This window comes from Oncorhynchus mykiss, chromosome 15, assembly GCF_013265735.2.
Source record: "Oncorhynchus mykiss isolate Arlee chromosome 15, USDA_OmykA_1.1, whole genome shotgun sequence".
In the NCBI taxonomy this organism is placed as follows: domain Eukaryota; kingdom Metazoa; phylum Chordata; class Actinopteri; order Salmoniformes; family Salmonidae; genus Oncorhynchus; species Oncorhynchus mykiss.
Genome location: NC_048579.1, coordinates 24,669,313 through 24,689,133, shown reverse-complemented (window position 1 = coordinate 24,689,133; position 19,821 = coordinate 24,669,313). Strand labels below are relative to the sequence as shown.

Genomic DNA, 19,821 nt, shown 5'->3' with positions numbered 1-19,821 from the left:
CCTTCAGTCATGCCGCCAAACATACCCTCGTAAAACTGACTATCCTACCGATCCTTGACTTCGGCGATGTCATTTACAAAATAGCCTCCAACGCTCTACACAGCAAACTGGATGTAGTCGATCATAGTGCCATCCGTTTTATCACCAAAGCCCCATATACTACCCACCACTGCGACCTGTATGCTCCTGTTGGCTGGCCCTCACTACATATCCGTCGCCAAACCCACTGGCTCCAAGTCATCTATAAGTCTTTGCTAGGTAAAGCCCCTCCTCATCTCAGCTCACTGGTCACCATAGCAACACCTACCCGTAGCACATGCTCCAGCAGGTACATTGCACTAGTGATCATTCCTAAAGCCAACACTACCTTTTCTCTGCTGCCAATGACTGGAATGAATTGCAAAAATCTCTGAAGCTCGAGTCTCATATCTCCCTCCCTAACTTTAAGCATCAGCTGTCTGAGCAGCTTACCGATCACTGTACCTGTACACAGCCAATCTGTAAATAGCACAACCGACTACTTCATCCCCATATTATGACTCTTGCTCTTTTGCACCCCAGTATCTCCTTGCACATTCATCATCTGCACATCTATCACTCCAGTATTAATGCTAAATTGTAATTATTCTCACCTCTAGGGCCTATTTATTGCCTACCTCCCTACTCTTCTACATTTGCACACACTGTACATGTATATTTTTCTATTTTTATTTTATTTTGTGTTATTGACTGTACGTTTGTTTATGTGTAACTGTGTTGTTTTGTCGCACTACTTAGTTTTTATCTTGGCCAGGTCGCAGTTGTAAATGAGAACTTGTTCTCAACTGGCCTACCTGGTTGAATAAAGTAAACCCGGGAGACGCTGGGCCAATTGTGCTCCGCCCCTTGGGTATCCTGGGTTGCGGCCGGCTGCGACAGAGCCTAGACTTGAACCAGGAAGTCTAGTGGCACAGCTAGCAACCGCGATGCAGTGCCTTAGACCCCTGCACCACTTGGGAATTCCTAATTGTGACTATTTTAAGGAAGTTAACTTTTGCTATAGCGTCTCAAGACGGACAAACAGCACTATTGCAGTTTTTTTTCTCATTTTCAAAGCAAAGGGATTTTAAGGGAGTGTGCGAGCACAGATGTTCACTTCACCTAGGAGAGGTCTACTAGGAGCAAACCGTATTTTCTAGTTGGCAAATGCGCCAACTAGAAAATAGCGGTAATTTATATATATATATATATATATATATATATATATATATATATATATATATATGTTTCATTTTTTTATTTAACCTTTAACTAGGCAAGTCAGTTAAGAACAAGTTCTTATTTACAATGACGTCCTAAAGGAGAACAGTGGGTTAACTACCTTGTTAGCTCGGGGATTCAATCCAGCAACCCAAAAAGGGTAGGGAAAATGGAGAAAGAACTACTTTCAAATAAAGTCCTCCGTTATGTGCTTGACGAACATACCATTTTGGAAAATGTATTTGGAAAATAGTTCGTTCAACATTTTCCCTAACCTTTTTCCTCACACATCAGTGGTATATCAACGGACGAAGTGGAGAGCTGCCATTGGCTCAGAGTTTACTCACAAAAGTGAATCTGGAATTTACCAAGCAAACTCTGCTGGCTCTATAGGAACAACCCCTGGGGAGGACGATATGTCCAAGAAACATAGCATCCAGGACACTAGGGTGAAAGTGTGTGAGAAGTCTTCTGTTGCTCTAAGGCAGTGGTCACCAACCGGTCGACCGCAAAATAGTCGATCTTCAAGGCATTGCTAGTCGACCACCATTTCTGGAGAAAAGCCAATGATAAAGCCTTGTACTCCAATTATTTTCTTATATTCGTCTTGCGCTGTTGGTATTAGGTGTACTTGATTCAAAAGCCTTGCGCACCGGGTAGGCAAAGTGTATGAAAGGACAAACTCGGCCTACACGGAGGACCAGGACAGCCAAATGAAGTGCTCCTATTGCGCTGGCAAATCGGATAGCTCAAATCACTGTGCCTAAAGCTTCCATGACCAGACCCCACAGCAAAGTTTGATTCTAGCCCACGTGAGATTTCATAACTTTTAAAACCATGACCAGAGAGAGACGGTCAAAGAATACAGCAAAGAGCTGCTGTTTTTATGAGCGAGTTCATGGTTAAGTTTTTATTCAGCACGGTCACTGTTTTTATATTTTAAAAAATTACAACACAAAACATGTTTCTCCCTACTTCCACTCGCGCTACTACCAGCACAGCAGCTGCAACAAATGAGTAGCCATTAGACAAGTGTATCGATAGACCCGCATTTTCATTATTAGCAGTCATCGTGTCGATTTTAATATCAAGGAATATTACATTTTCTCTGGTAATAGGAACAACATGAATTTGTGCACAAGGCATCAATAATGTGGTGTGACTCCAGTTTCGCCATCAGGTGGAAGACCCCTGTCTCTGGTCAGTCTCACCGGAGCGAAGGAGAGAGCAGGGACCCTGAGAGGAGGGACCCGCTGCTGCCCTCTCCCCCCCTCCGACGAGACTGACCATCAGATGCAGGTCCCATCAGTCCAGTACAATAAGTGCTTCAACCACTGATACATTTTGTTATTAAATGTAGAGTTTTGAAATATATGGCCTGAGAAGAACAATGTCGTCAGGCCTAGCATAGCCAATATGTTGTGATAATGTACTACGCCTACTGCACAAACTGCATTCTGACAGAACAGTTTTAATTAGGTTGATGTTACATAGGCTTCCATTTTTGAAGTCATGTAAAAAAGAATAAAAAAAAGAAGAGCGGTAGACCTTGGCTTGCTTTTTTGACTCCGAAAGTTGATCTTGACTCAATAAAAGGTTGGTGACCACTGCTTTAAGGGAAGAGTTAGCTGGATGGAACTTTGCTAAGGAAGGTTGGGGTTTTTAAAGCCCACCAGAGAATATTGGGGAATTCTACTTGCTTGTGCTATTGCTCCCTCTGCAATCTTTATGGAGGCCGACCAAAATCTGCCAAAAATGAAATAAAAATTGGACATCTCCTGTGAAGACTTTCACACAGAACAAAAAGACAAATATTTTAACAGATGTAGATTTTTATGTTTCTGGAGCGCGTTTTCGTCCCCGAAGTACCACAGCTTCACAAGCATAATACAATATATCTCATGTGTATAGTCCTCTTCAACAGCTAAGTAAAATACACAGCCAGAGAGAGAAAGACTGAACTGGGGTGGGGGGGGGGGCTAGAGAGAGGAAACGAGTTAGAAGAATATTTGAAATAACAGCCGTTCGATATGTATACAATCATTGTGAAAAGCAACAAACAGACATCAACACTTCTAAACAATTCCACAAACACACACTTCCCGTCTGTATGTTTAGATTGGGTTGAGATTCCTCGATCCCAAGCAGGCAGGCAGTGTGTGTGTGGGTGTGGGTGTGGGTGTGTGTGTGTGTGTGTGTGTGTGTGTGTGTGTGTGTGTGTGTGTGTGTGTGTGTGTGTGTGCGAGCGCGTTCCTGGGGTTTGAAGGGGTTCCAGCGGCAACACCCAGATAGTCAACATGGGGTGAGGCGAGCGGAGCAGGCCCCCTCTATCCAAACAGCAACTGCCTCATCACACACTGGCCCAAAGTCAAGCAAATAAACTCCACGGCTGCTCTGGAGGGAATATGGGACCGCATGACACAGGCTAAAAGGGCTGTCTAGGGCTGAACGAGGAAAAACTGGATGGATCTCAATACCTCAAATAGTGTCTTTTCTGCCTGTGTCCAATCTAATACACTTATCTGCTGATCTGAAAGAGCAATATAGTGGGACCCTACCAGTAGATAGACGGGGGAGAAATACATCATACTGAAGTACTGAGGATGAAACCAAACAAGAATATCACCACTTCATACTGCGGTCCAGCCGATCTTAGAGAAAGCTTGTGGGAGGAAAGCTGAGAGGGAGAGTCTTGCGAAACCGAGTCTTACATGAAGTAACATTTAACATTTGTGAATCTTGCAGGAGAAATCTAAACTGTTACAGAACAGGACTCAACGTGACTACCATTTACGAGCGTGGTATGAAACATAGGAGGATTTACAGGACCCGGACCAAGGGGGCATTAGGGGCTCTCCAGGCAGGAGGGAACGTTATTCATCTTCTATTGCGGAGTGATGAATGGTAGATGCATATGTGGGTGCACACGCATTGAAACAGACACACGCACACAATACCCCTAAGGATTTCCTGATGTCACTGTGGGGGCTCTGTGTGTTTTATGTTTCGGGCCCCGTGCCGAGCCTGCGGAATGCGACACGGAGATGGCCAACAAGATGCTTACAGGAATTCTCTCCGCTGCTCAATTTCCCTTTTGTAAGACCAGAATCTGCTTGCTCATGAGCGGACTGTTCCCTCCCTCTCTGCTCTGATAATCACTTCACTTGTCCAGTCATACCATAACCAGGGGTTGTAACCAAAATTATTTTCCAATTGTTTCATTCTGAGCAGAAACACACTTTGTTGCATCCCATTCCACTGTTCCGACCAGCAAGTACAGGTTTATAAGGTTCCCTTTTAAATTGTTATTTTACCCCTTTTCTCCCTAATTTCGTGATAGGATCGAACCCGGGTCTGTAGTGATGCCTCTTGCACTGCGATGCAATGCAATGCTTTAGAACGCTGTGCCACTTGGGAGATTCTGTTCCTTTTTTAACCAGTAAAATCAACCATTTTTTTTATTTTTACATTTAGCTCATTAAGTTACTTCACCAATAAGTGGGGACAGAGCAGGCAAGTTAGTTGTTTACATGCGTGACAGACAGACAAGTGCAGCCTATGGCGCAAGATGCAACTGAAATTTTGCCGGTGGGTAGAGTGAGCAGTAGTGTAGTGTAGTGTGTAGTGTAGTGTAGTGTAGTAGGAGCAGTAAAAATACTACTTTAGTAGTTTTTTGGGGTATCTGTACTTTATTTATATTTTTGGCAACTTTTACTCTACTATATTCCTAAGTAAAATAATGTACTTTTTACTCCATACATTTTTCCTGAAACTCAAAAGTATGTTACATTTCAAATGCTTAGGAGGACAGGAAAATGGTCCAATTCACACACTTATCAGGATAATATCCCTGGTCATCCCTACTGCCTGTGATGTGGCAACTCACTAAACACAAATGCTTCGTTTGTAAATTATGTATTGGAGTCTGCCCCTGGCTATCCGTAAATAAGACATTTTAAATAAGAAAGTTGTGGCGTCTGGTTTGCTTAGTATAAGGAATTTAAGCATATTTTAACAATTACATTTACTTTTGAAGTATATTTAAGACCAAATATTTTAGGACTTTTACTCAAGTAGTATTTTACTGGGCGACTTTCACTTTTACTGGAGTCATTTTCTATTAAGCTATCTTTACTTTTACTCAAGTATGACATATGGGTACTTTTTCTACCAGAGAGAAGATTGACGCTTAAAGTAGAACTGACAGCGTTTTAACTACTTTGCAGTCATGAAACAGACAATCATAATAGTCAAAAGTATCATATTCCCAGTTTATGCTTCAAAACCAACATCATAAGGGGTTTTAAAAACCGGTCATATTTGACCAAAAATTCCATGACGTACAGTAAGTAAGGCATTGTTGTTGGCAGAATAGATGGATGCAGTTCAATGCATGATCAATATAATTCACCAATACATTTCTTGGTTGTCCCAAAAATATTGCCATCAGGTTGTAAATCACAGCTGGCCTGGTACATTGTGTGCGTTTGTAAATTCACTCTGGCTATCTACTTCAATTTCAGAGCACTCTCGTCTGAGTGTGCCAGAGCGTAGTATAACTGATTAATTTACAAACGCGCAACACCCGCTGAATATGACCGGTGTCAGAAAAACATTGACAAAAAAAAGTTATTCAATTGTTGGCAGCAGCACAGTTAGTCACTAACACTCTAGACAACATGAAAACAGACTAACCAGCTCTCCTAGGGCTAGTAAAATGGTCAGAGTGAGGTGTTCTCTCATTTGTGTCAGTGTGCGCTCTGAATTTATTAACAGAATCTGACAACACTCTGAATTTATGAACGACCCAGAGTGCACTCTGACACACTGGAGGCAATTTACAAATACACCCATTGTTTGCTGCCTCCACCCATTCGGGATGCACTGTTTCAGTTTCAATGACTCAATATTTTGAACCAAAAAACGGGCAACTGTAACTAACGCTGGGAATGTCAACACAATCAAACTAGCAAGGACAATGATCACAAGCCAGTCATAACGTGGTTAAAAGGCTAGCGTACATCTGCCAAACACAAGGCCAGCGGGCCGAATAGGACACACAAGCGAGTATAAATGAGTCAAGAGTTTAGTCATATACTTTATGAAATTACATCCTGATGCGCTCGCATCTGAATTCAACTTCAGTTACAGTGCTTTTGTGTGTCCCGTTATAGAGCGCAGCAAGAGGGAAAGTGTAGAGACTCATGCTACAGTCCTGGCTGGACTACTAAAATGTTGCAGTCTGCCTTCGGTTTTTAAAACTTGACAACGAATATCCAAAAAACAAAACACCATGCAAAGGAGAAACATGTAGGCCTATTACAGCAACATTTGAGCAGTAGCCTAGGTTGGCTACTCAACTGCAATACCTTTTGAGTACAAAATACAGCAATGCTGCATTCAGCCACAAAACATTTAAAACAGGTTTGAAGTTGAAATGTTACAACAAACCTATGTTTTTGAGTAGTACACAGCGTTGTACGAGATCTTCAGTTTCTTGGCAATTTCTCGCATGGAATAGCCTTCATTTCTCAGAACAAGAATAGACTGACGAGTTTCAGAAGAAAGGTCTTTGTTTCTGGCCATATTGAGCCTGTAATTGAACCCATAAATTAGTCTAAAGGCGGCCAATATCCCCGGTCATCCCTACTACTTATTGCTTCTTTTATCAGAACAACAGTTTTCGGCTGTGCTAACATAACTGCAAAAGCGTTTCTAATGATCAATTAGCCTTATAAAATTAGGAACTTGGATTAGTTAACACAACGTGCCATTGGAACACAGGAGTGATGGTTGCTGATAATGGGTCTCTGTACGCCTATGAGGATATTCCATTAAAAATAAGCCGTTTCCAGCTACAATAGTCATTTACATCATTAACAATGTCTACACTGTATTTCTGATCAATTGCTTTTCTTTCAAAAACACGGACATTTCTAAGTGACCCCAAACTTTTGAATGGTAGTGTACATAAGTGGACTTTATAAAAAGGGCCATATTATTATCAATAAAACATGTTGGTATTTTACCCCCTTTTTTCCCTCCCCAATTTTGATCTCGTCTCATCGCTGCAACTCCCCAACGGGCTAGGAAGGTGAGGGACGAGTCACGCGTCCTCCAAAACATGACCCCGCCAAACCTTGCTTCTTAACCTCGCTTCTGCAGGCAGACACAAATATGTTTCTGAAGGACAGAGTGAGGGCTTTGCATAGGCGATTTGTTGCATTTTTTGGTGGGACATAAAATAAAGTTATTTTATGTTCCAGGCATTTTGTTACAGTTCCTATGCTTTAAAATAACAGTTCTGTTCCGGGACAGTATAGATCCCTTTCGTTCCTGGTTCCATTTGTGTTCCTTGAAAAATGAAACAGTTCCAACCACTGATCATAACTATCCTCTGGATCATAACTTGGATCACTATCAAGAACAAGAAAAACAGATCACTCCCAGGTCATGAAATCTGTTCTGTACTCAATACATGAAGTAGTGATATTGGTAATGTACTACAAAAAAATGAAAACAAAATCTATAAAGGTTGATGCAGTCAGTGAAGGAGTTGCATTTCCACTGCAGCACAGAAGGGCACAGTATTGATGCTGGCGATCACACCTTCAGTACTGTAAGCCTAAACAACCTTTATGGTAGAGTAGAGGAACGTTACTTGTAACTAATGGTAGCAGTCAGTGTGCAGCACTCCAATCAAAAGCGCAACATAAACAATGATTGATATCTTTATATGGATAAGCAGCCTGTGACGTGTGCGTGAGTGTTGCTGATTTAGTTTGTGTGTGCTGTATGTATGTGTGTACACTGCGCAATAAAATGTGTGTGTATACTCTGCACAGTCGTGTATTTCCAGGAGCTGCAGATCAGATGGGACTCTGCATCCCCGCTGTCACGCTGCAGCGCTCCCAGACATGGGGGGGGGGGGACCGGATGCACTGTGGGATAGGGAGGACTTGCCAAGCTCACGCACTATACAAAGCTACAACACTGACAAGCTTAATGCAGAAAAGAGCTTCAACCTGCAGCTTTATAGACTGCAGCTGCTATTGATCTCTGTCTATCTAGCTCAAATGCAGACTCAAGCCATCACAGTATATTTAAGAAGTAAGGCCCGAGGGGGTGCGGTACAGTGCATTCGGAAAGTATTCAGACTCCTTCATCTTTTTCCACATTTTACTGAGTTAAATCCCGATTCTAAAATGTATTAAATAGTCCCCCCCCCCACAATACCCCATAATGCCAAAGCAAAAAACAGGACAAAAAATAAAAAACGTAAATATTAAATTGACATAAGTACTCAGACCCTCTACTCAGTTGTTGAAGCACCTTTGGCAGCAAATACAGTCTTGAGTCTTCCAGGGTATGACGCTACAAGCTTGGCACACCTGTATTTGGGAAGTTTCTCCCATTCTTCGATGTAGAGCCTCTCAAGCTCTGTCAGGTTGGATGGGGAGCGTTGCTGAACAGCTATTTTCAGGTCACTCCAGAGATGGTTGATCGGTTCAAGTCCGGGAAACTCAAGAACATTCAGAGGCTTGTCATGAAGCCACTCCTGTATTTTCTTGGCTGTGTGCTTAGGGTCATTGTCCTGTTGGAAGGTGAACCTTCGCGCTAACGGAGGCCCTGAGGGCTCTGGAGCAGGTTTTCATCAAGGATCTCCCTGTACCTTGCTCAGTTCATCTTTCCCTCGATCTTGACTAGTCTCCCAGTCCCTACCGCTGAAAAACATTCCCACAGCGGGCACTACCATTCTTCATCATAGGGATGGTATTGGCCAGGTGATGAGCAGTATCTGGTTTCCTCCAGACGTGAGGCTTGGCATTCAGGCCAAAGAGTTCAATCTTGGTTTCATCCGACCAGAGAATCTTGACCTTTAGGTGCCTTTTGGCAAATTCCAAGCGGGCTGTCACGTCTGGACACAACCATATAGGCCTGATTGGTGGAGTCCTACAGAGATGGAAGAACCTCCCAGAAGGACAACCATCTCCACAGAAGAACTCTGTCAGAGCTCTGTCAAAATGACCATCGTGTACTTGGTTACCTCCCTGACCGAGGCCCTTCACCCCCGATTGCTCCGTTTGGGCGGGAGGCCAGTTATAGGAAAATTCTTGGTGGTTCCAAATTTCTTCCATTCAAGAACGATGAAGGCCACTGTGTTCAAGGATGATCAATGGAAACAGGATGCACCTGAACTCAATTTCGAGTCTCATGGCAAAGGATCTGCAAACTTACATAAATAAGGCATTCCTAATTTATTTATTTTTTTAAATGGGCAACATTTTCTTTATCATTATGGGGTATTGTGTGTAGATGAGGAAAAATATGAATTTAATCAATTTTAGAATAAGTCTGTAACGTAACAAAGGGCTGCCTGAATACAGCCCTTAAGCTGGGTGGACAAGACATGACTTTAAAAATCCTAACATGGTCGAGTCTCACATTAAACAACCGTCTTCCCTGAAGTTTTGTTGTGTTGCCAACGTAGTGGTGCGCACACTAAACATTGTGACACAGACTGGAGGGGGTCACACACTACAAGATTCTTAACTTGGTCATGAGGATTCTCCATACCACACTGTCTGGTGGAAACAAGGCGATTAGATTGTAAAGTAGCTACGAGCTGTGGTTCAAAGCAGCCTCAAAAGATTCAGCCAGACATTCACACTCGCCATACAGAGTTGAAACATCTAGCTGGCATTTTTTACTGAATAACAGTGCTTGTGAACTTCAGAGCTGTAACGATTTGACACTATCTTTGGTTAAATGTAAGTACAAACACATACTAGTAGTAGTGATCGCTCCTGCTGGAGAGTCTACACCTTCTGGACGATGTGAAACAACTTCATGATCTCACTGGCATCTTCTCTGGCGAGCTCTCATTGGATATTGCTGATCACCATTCTCAAAACTTGTCGTTGCACATCTCAAGAGCATTTCCGATTTTGTGGCAATAAAATAAATGTTAAATAACGGGACGTCTGGGCGTGCTCAAAGACGAGAATGGTAGCCATTAGATTGAGTCTTTGACTCGCTCACATTAAATGTGCGTCGCCAAAATGGTGTAGTGTACCCCCAGCTTTAGCTGTGGTATATTGGCCACATACCACAAACTCCAGAGGTGTCATATTGCTACACTGCTCAAAAAAATAAAGGGAACACTTAAACAACACAATGTAACTCCAAGTCAATCACACTTCTGTGAAATCAAACTGTCCACTTAGGAAGCAACACTGATTGACAATACATTTTACGTGCTGTTGTGCAAATGGAATAGACAACAGGTGGAAATTATAGGCAATTAGCAAGACACCCCCAATAAAGGAGTGGTTCTGCAGGTGGGGACCACAGACCACTTCTCAGTTCCTATGCTTCCTGGCTGATGTTTTGGTCACTTTTGAATGCTGGCGGTGCTTTCACTCTAGTGGTAGCATGAGACGGAGTCTACAACCCACCCAAGTGGCTCAGGTAGTGCAGCTCATCCAGGATGGCACATCAATGCGAGCTGTGGCAAGAAGGTTTGCTGTGTCTGTCAGCGTAGTGTCCAGAGCATGGAGAGACGTGGAGGAGGCCGTAGGAGGGCAACAACCCAGCAGCATGACCGCTACCTCCGCATTTGTGCAAGGAGTAGCACTGTCAGAGCCCTGCAAAATTACCTCCAGCAGGCCACAAATGTGCATGTGTCTGCTCAAACGGTCAAAAACAGACTCCATGAGGGTGGTATGAGGGCCCGACGCCCACAGGTGGGGGTTGTGCTTACAGCCCAACACCGTGCAGGACGTTTGGCATTTGCCAGAGAACACCAAGATTGGTAAATTCGCCACGGGTGCCCTGTGCTCTTCACAGATGAAAGCAGGTTCACACTGAGCACGTGACAGAGTTTGGAGATGCCGTGAAGAACGTTCTGCAACATCCTCCAGCATGACCGGTTTGGCGGTGGGTCAGCCATGGTGTGGGGTGGCATTTCTTTGGGGGGCCGCACAGCCCTCCATGTGCTCGCCAGAGGTAGCCTGACTGCCATTAGGTACCGAGATGAGATCCTCAGACCCCTTGTGAGTCATATGCTGGTGCGGTTGGCGTTGGGTTCCTCCTAATGCAAGACAATGCTAGACCTCATGTGGCTGGAGTGTGTCAGCAGTTCCTGCAAGAGGAAGGCATTAATGCTATGGACTGGCCCACCCGTTCCCCAGACCCGAATCCAATTGAGCACATCTGAGACATCATGTCTCGCTCCATCCACCAACGCCACGTTGCAACCACAGACTGTCCAGGAGTTGGCGGATGCTTTAGTCCAGGTCTGGGAGGAGATCCCTCAGAAGACCATCCGCCACCTCATCAGGAGCACGCCCAGGCGTTGTAGGGAGGTTATACAGGCACGTGGAGGCCACACACACTACTGAGCCTTATTTTGACTTGTTTTAAGGACATTACATCAAAGTTGGATCAGCCTGTAGTGTGGTTTTCCACTTTAATTTTGAGTGTGACTCCAAATCCAGACATCCATGGGTTGATACATTTGATTTCCATTGATAATTTTTGTGTGATTGTTGTCAGCACATTCAACTATGTAAAGAAAAAAGTATTTAACAAGAATATTTCATTCATTCAGATCTAGGATGTGTTATTTTAGTGTTCCCTTCATTTTTTTGAGCAGTGTATTATAAATTGGTTACCAATGTAATTAGAACAGTTAAATAAATGGTTTTGTCATACCCGTGGTATACGGTCTGATATACCACAACTTTTAGCCAATCAGTATTCAAGGCTCGAACCACTGGGTTTATAATCATATTTAACCGCTATAAAGAATACTGTTCCGACCGTATTGATGGATTCTGTATAGCTCAACGAAGATACAGACCATTGGGAAAGCTGATTGACGGATCACATTTGGTTATAAACTACTTGATCAATTAAAATTCCTACTTGAAACTGGTTATTTTCTATGCTGAATTGGTTCACCGCTGATTCATTTGAAGCAGTGAAGGTTAAACAAGCATTAAGATGATTTTCTACTTCCTTTTAATCTGATTCCTCTTGTCGTGACATTAAGGAGTTAAAGGGAGAGTGAATAAGAGTACACTGGCCCTACTACATCAATTGCAGGTTTCAATCTAGCTTGAGAGATCTGCTGTTATCACGCCACTGAGTACTAGGAATGTGATCTCACTGCAATTCTCAGAGTGCACTACACTAGAGGAGTAACCAAACACCTGTCTAGGATTGGTCAGGAGCCAGAGTGAGTGGTGCAGTGGCTGCTGGAGATTTTCTCCTGTGTAAGAGCAGGGCGTGACTCACTCGTTGATACAGTGAGGGACGAAGTGCATTCAAGAGTGCAGTGTTTTGTCACGTTGCAAAATGCTGTTGTTGAATGGGAAGGTTTATCTGAATGGTTTGTGAGTGACCATGTGCAACACTGAAGTTTTTCTAGATGTTCTATTCAAAGTCTGGAGGGAGTAGAGTTACAAATTCAACAAGAACTTGATATACATGCTGTCCACTTACCTCGACTGCCATTGTCTTCATCCTAGAAGAGAGAAAAGATAGTCAGACATTTTTTGCATTCACATCTGGGGTTTTCCTCAATGAAGATAACAGTGATTGAGTGTTGTACTCTGGAAGAAAATTGAAAATGGCTTTCACTGTCATTAAACAAGACTAATTGACATAAGTCACAATATGCAACATTAAAGTAGATTCAAACGAACGTGACAAGGGACGAAGGCGGAGTTCTTCTACGTGTCGCCGTCACTGAAAATGTTGATTAGAAAAACCTACTTTAGATTTGTTTGTTTTTATCTGATATCCTTCAAGCTTAAATACTTAATTTCCTTCAAGTGGGGGTTCAAAACACCCACATGAGTGTTCTAATCCCGTAACCCTGCAGCAACACATATGTTCTCCACATATTCTTTAAGACTCCCGAGTTTCCCTTGGCAATCCTATAAGACAGGCTGACCTTCAAGTTAACCCAGTTTCAGAAAGACTGGTACTGTGATTACTCAAGAGCTCCAAAAAGTAATTACAATAGATGATAGGGGCGGAAGGTAGCCTAGAGGTTAAGAGCGTTGGGCCAGTAACCGAAAGGTTGCTAGATCGAATCCCTGAGCTGACAAGGTAAAAATCTGCCGTTCTGCCCCTGAACAAGGCAGTTAACCCACTGTTCCTAGGCAGTTAACCCACTGTTCCTAGTTGGTCATTGTAAAATAAGAATTTGCCTAGTTAAATCAAATGTAATCATGGCATCTCGGATGGAATTCTGAGAATTTCATAAAGATCAAATTTCTACAAAGTTACAGGGTTTATTTTATGTTAGCAAAGATTTTGTCTAAAATCACCCTGAAATTGACATTTTAATTTGAGTATTTCCCAGAAGCTCTTATCTGCATCTTACTGTAAGAAGGGAATTAGAAAGTCTCAGCGAAAAGCTGAACAAGACTTGGCCTTGCCAGCTCTGCCAACTCTAATGCCATTTCTGGGAGCATTAGAAATGGGCATTACGACCACGTGGCAACTGTTACTGATGGAGACATATTGCTTTTTATTTCTTAATGCACTGAGAACCAATAAACTCTCAATGAAGTTTCCGTTTTTCCAGATAAGAGTTGAAATGTGATTACACAGAAACACAAAGCAACCCAATTCTACTTGAAAGAAGAAAATAGGCCAACACAGTACAGTGCCACAAGGGAGGGCCTTTGCACCGGTACGGCTGGATACAACTCTGCAGCATCTGGGCGGAGTGCTTCAGCTTTGAATTTAAATGGCAGTGCCATAGCAAAATCCAAACGGACAGAGAATAAGTGCTCTGTCTAAGATCTCTTTTAACACAGTGAAAAGATTGTCAAAATACACTTGCAAACGTAAACACAAAACACTTCTACAAATGTATTGATTGTTAGAAAAATCCCAAATGGAGACAGGTGGTTGGCTAACGACAACAGTAAATCCCTTTTAAAAAAAAGACATGTCTTGAAACAATCAGATGGAGGCATTGGAAGCACTATCCCACTAGAAGAGGTTGAGTATTTCGGTATTTACTGAAAACTGTGGAATGGCGGCCCATTAAGACAGGAACTGCTGGGACAGCAGGATTAAATGCATGGAGCAGCATAATGTTGATGTTATTCAGTTGGTGTTTCTGGCTCCCTTCCCAGGTAAGATGACACTACAACTGAGATTACACTACAAAACACTGTTGTACACTACCAGATATTGGTGAATTTCAGTGTTGTAAGGAAACTGACAACTGTAACCCATAGTCTTCTACAAATTGGTCCATATTAGTTGATGATTAATATTATAGAAATATGGTTGAATGTAAGTAGTACAGTATTATTGGTCTATGAATTGTATGTGCAGGGCTCCCTTGTGAAAGAGACACTGGTCTCAATGGTGACTCCCTGTTTAAATAAAGGTCAAATATAAAACATGTAGAGTATATACACTACATGGCCAAAAGTATGGACACCTGCTCGGCGAACATCTCATTCCAATAATAAAATAATGCTGCAGGGACTTGCTTCCATTCAGCCACAAGAGCATTAGTGAGGATGGGCACTGGTTGGGCAATTAGGCCTGGCTCACAGTCGGTGTTCCAATTCATCCCAAAGGTGTTCGCTGGGGTTGAGTTCAGGACTCTGTGCAGGCCAGTCAAGTTCTTCCACACCGATCTAGACACACTATCTGTATGGACCTCGCTTTGTGCACGGGGCATTGTCATGGTGAAACAGGAAACGGGTTGCCACAGAATTGTCTACAATGTCATTGTATGCTGTAGCGTTAAGACTTCCCTTCACTGGAACTAAGGGGCCTAGTCCGAACCATGAAAAACTGTTCCAGACTGTTATTCCTCCTCCACCAATGGCACTATGCATTGGGGCAGGTAGCGTTCTCCTGGCATCCGTCAAACTCAGGTTAGTCTGTCGGACTGCCAGATTGTGAAGAGAGTCAAATGTCGGCGAGCTTTACAACACTCTAACAAACGTTTGGCATTATGTGTGTGTGGCTGCTCAGCCATGGAAACCCTTCTCATGAAGTTCGCGAAGACCAGTTATAGTGGCTGGCGTTGGTTCCAGGGGCAGGTAGCCTGGCGGGTAGGAGCGTTGGGTCAGTAACTGAAAGGTTGCTGGATCAAATCCCCAAGCTGACAAGGTAAAACTCTGTTGTTCTGCCCCTGAGCAAGGCAGTTAACCTACTGTTCCCTGAGTGCCGAAGACGTGGATGTCAATTAAGGCAGCCCTCCGCACCTCTCAGATTCAGAGGGGTTGGGTTAAATGAGGAAGACATTTCAGTTGAATGCATTCAGTTGTACAACTGACTAGGTATCCCCCATTCCCAGTTGGGAACTCAGTAGTGAGTGGTGCAACTGAGGACGGATTATTTTTTACGTGCTTCATCACTCGCCTTCATCACTCTGGCTGGGCCACTCAAGGACATTCAGAGAAGTGTCCTGAAGCCACTCTTGCAATGTCTCAGCTGTGTGCTTAGGGTCGTCCTGTTGGAAGGTGAACCTTTGCCCCAGTCTGAGGTCCTGCGTTCTCTGGAGCAGGTTTTCAATAAGGATCTCTGTACTTTATTCTGTTCATCTTTCCTTCGTTCCTGACTAGTCTCCCAGTCCCTGCCACTGAAAAACATCCCACAGCATGATGCTTCCACCACCATGCTTCACCGTAGGGACGGTGCCAGGTTTCCTCCAGACATGACACTTGGCATTCAGGCAATAGAGTTCAATCTTGGTTTCATCAGACCAGATAATCTTGTTTCACATGGTCAGAGTCCTTTAGCTTTTGGCTAACTCCAAGCGGGGTAATGTGGCTTTCGTCTGGCCACTCTATCATAAAGGCCTGATTGGTGGAGTGCTGCAGAGATGGTTGTCCTTCTGGAAGGTTCTCCCATCTTTACAGAGGAACTCTGGAGCTCTGTCAGAGTGACCATCAGGTTCTTGGTCACCTCCCTAACCGAGGCCCTTCTTCCCCGATTCCTCAGGGTGGCCAGCTCTAGGATGACTCTTGGTCGTTCCAAACTTCTTCCATTTAATAATGATGGAGGCCACTGTGTTGTTGGGTACCTTCAATGCCGCAGACATTTGTTGGTACCCTTCCCCAGATCTGTGCCTCTACACAATCCTGTCTATGAGCTCTACGGACAATTCCTTCAACCTCATGGCTTGGGTTATGCTCTGACATGCACTGTCAACTGTGGGACCTTATAGACAGATGTGCGCCTTTTCAAATCATGTCCAAATCAAGTGGACTCCAATCAAGATGTAGAAACATCTCAAGGACGATCAATGAAAACAGGATGCACCTGAGCTAAAGTTCAAGGTATCGGTTTTTCATTTTTTATACATTTGAAAAAAATGTCTGAAACCCCATTTTCTCTGTCATTATTGGGTATTGTGTAGATTGGTGAGGATGTTTTATTTATTTTTTATCCATTTTAAAATAAGGCTATAACATAAAATGTGGAAAAAGTGATGTTTCTGAATACTCTCCAAATACACTGTGTTCACTAAGGTTGCTTGAGTGCGGTCATGATGTTCTCACCTTGAGGGAAGAGTGGACAGCTGACTCTGGCGGGTAGACGATGAAGTGGCGCAGCGTGAAGCCGAAGCCCTGCGAAGTGCGCTGCAGCCGGAGTGTCTTGGGGCCCGGCCAGGAGAAGGGCTCCTCTTCCACCCCAACCGGGGACCCCGTCGCAGATGCCTCGCTCTGGTCACGCCCATCCTTCTGTTTAGCCTGAGAGAAACAGAGAGGGGGAGAGATAGACTTTTAATGTGGTTATTGTTACCTTTGAGATAATCCACTCAATGTAGGACAGGTAGATTCACACGTTTTCCTCTTACATACCTCTGTTAATGTAAAGTAAGATCATTACTGATTCAGTTACAGAAGACAACATTATCTGGAAGTGGCCTTAGACTACCCTTTTCCTCTATTATCATCCTAGAGGGAAAAGGTGTTTTGAATGGTTTGAAACCGTGAAGGATGCAGCAGAAAGACAAAGACTCCTTCACTCATGCTGCAAAACATACCCTCGTAAAACTGACTATCCTACCGATCCTGGACTTCGGCGATGTCATTTACAAAATAGCCTCCAACACTCTACTCAGCAAACTGGATGTAGTCTATCATAGTGCCATCCGTTATGTCATCAAAGCCCCATATACTACCCACCACTGTGACCTGTATGCTCTCGTTGGCTGGCCCTCGCTACAGTACATATTCGTCGCCAAACCCACTGGCTCCAGGTCATCTATAAGTCTTTGCTAGGTAAAGCCCCGCTTTATCTCAGCTCACTGGTCACCATAGCAGCACCCACCCATAGCACACGCTCCAGCAGGTATATTTCACGGGTCATCCCCAAAGCCAACACTTCTTTTGGCCGCCTTTCCTTCCAGTTCTCTGCTTGCACATCATCATCTGCACATCTATCAATCCAGTGTTAATGCTAAATTGTAATTAATTCACCTCTATGGCCTATTTATTGCCTTACCTCCCTACATTTGCACACAATTTGCATAGATTTTTCTATTGTGTTACTGACTGTACGTTTGTTTATGTGTAACTCTGTTGTTTTTGTCGCACTACTTTGCTTTATCTTGGCCAGGTTGCAGTTGTAATTGAGAACTTGTTCTCAACTGGCCTACCTGGTTAAATAAAGGTGAAATAAATTAAATAAAAAGGAGAAATGGCAACACTGTCAGACATGACCTCAGCAGCACATACATAATATTTAGACTTAAGGGCATGGTCAGATAGGAGAACATGAACAAGTCCAGTGTCATTCCGGTCTCCCAATAGGAGACCTTCAGTAGTGATGACATAATCAATCTTAACAGTACAGTCATCAGATTCACAAGGCCACAATTTACAAGTGATGAGAACATGGCATCAAATCCCCATTACATCTTGTACCAGGCTACTCTCAATGTGCTCCTTGTCACTGAAGACAGTCAAGAAGCTTTATTTCAAACAAAGAGTGCTCTGTTTTCGGAGATAAAACAGCAGCCAATGGCTACACATTTATCTTGTTCTCTCACCTTGTTTATCTGACAGAGTGAGAGTTCATTTGGCTAAATCAAGCGGAGTTACATGAAATGGAATAAGATTCAGTTTGTTGACATGGCTACGGTTCGACTGAGCGCTCAGGAAGGTAAGAAAGTAAATAAAAGAGTTCATTCAGGGACAGGAGTTTTAAAGGAGGCCTGGGTAAGACCAAAATGTAATAAATATTCCAACTTTGATCAATTATACACACAAAATGTCAAATATACAGTATATCAATCGTTTCTCCAAAGGGCTATTCTATGGATTATAATTTGTGTAAATCCCCCAAAATCAAGTTATTTTATGGCCTAGGTTTTGTGAGGAATTACTTGTATACTTTGTGTTCAGTGCTTTCATCAGAGAGCGGCTAAGCCTATTCCAATTGAATTCAAGGTAGGCGAATACATCACACCTTGACGCAACAAGAGATTGGCGCTGGCTGGGTTGAAGAGCAGTGAAATGCCATTTTGTATAATGACAAACTTGTGAATGCTGTTGAGTGCGAGAGGGAGCTCCAACATCCAGGAACACTGAAAAGGCTCAGATCCTGCTCAACACACGTTCGTTTAATTTTCTCATAACAGAGACGGTTGTCAGATCCATTAAGGCTACGTGCCACAGCTCCGTCCGCAACAAATCATTTGTACACTGTTGTAGATGGAACTAAGCCGTTTACACGAAACAGGGATTTCCACCAGTCTCAAACATATATCATGGCAACGGTAACCACAGAGAAAACAGTGATTCACCCGTCTTCTTATAAGAGACACTCTTTTCCTGAACATGACGTCACACAGACAGACACACAATAACCTACACTGTAATCTATCCTGCCTGGTATGCATCACAGGCATGTACAACACCACATAAAGAATCCCCTGACCTTATCACATAAATTCCAAAAAGCGCTACAGTATTTCACAACCCAAAGTCAACGAGAAAGCCACACGATGTCCTCCCGCCTGCCTCTCGTATACTGTCTGAACCGTAAGACTTATGTCAGATTCATTATCAAACTGATGGTTCGCTCAGCCCACACCGCCACAGGGTGTGCGTTAGCGGTCGCCATTGACAGCACCGCAGTGACTACGGGCCAACCATGGGCCTGCCAAACAGTCCTCGCTGCAACCTCAGCCCAGCTTTCTCCACAGGTTATGAGCAGAGGTTGTTTTTTCCTTCTTCTCCAGTGCGAAAACACTGCCTCCTCTTTCTTTAAGCTTTCCCCTCTCTCTGTCCTCCCTTACGCTCTCCCCACCACACCTCTGTGTGTGTGTGTGTGTGTGTGTGTGTGTGTGTGTGTGTGTGTGTGCGCGTGTGTGTGTCTCTGTGTGTGTGTACAGCAGATGTAGGAGCCTCAAGAGAATGGGCTGGGCCTGTATAACTGTGGGCCTGGTGAGATCACTACGACCCCGCAGCTCTGCATAGAAACACTTGCGGGGAAACACACACCAACACACACTTGTTTTTCTATCCTCATGGGGACCTAACATTTATTTCCATTCAAAATCCTATTTTCCCTAAACCCCAA

The 19,821-nt window shown here is 43.5% G+C and overlaps 1 protein-coding gene across 6 annotated transcripts in view; it reads right to left on the bottom strand.

The window, feature by feature from the left end:
* LOC110489855 (rho GTPase-activating protein 21) overlaps positions 1-19,821 on the bottom strand; it is a 106,025-nt gene that overhangs the window by 42,360 nt on the left and 43,844 nt on the right. For all 6 annotated transcript variants that reach the window (XM_036944123.1, XM_036944122.1, XM_036944120.1 and 3 more), the window contains 2 exons: positions 16,791-16,982; positions 12,748-12,769 (listed from right to left, as the gene is read on the bottom strand). In XM_036944123.1, coding sequence (XP_036800018.1) covers positions 12,748-12,769; positions 16,791-16,982 — 214 coding nt within the window. The remainder of the gene's footprint in view (positions 1-12,747; positions 12,770-16,790; positions 16,983-19,821) is intronic.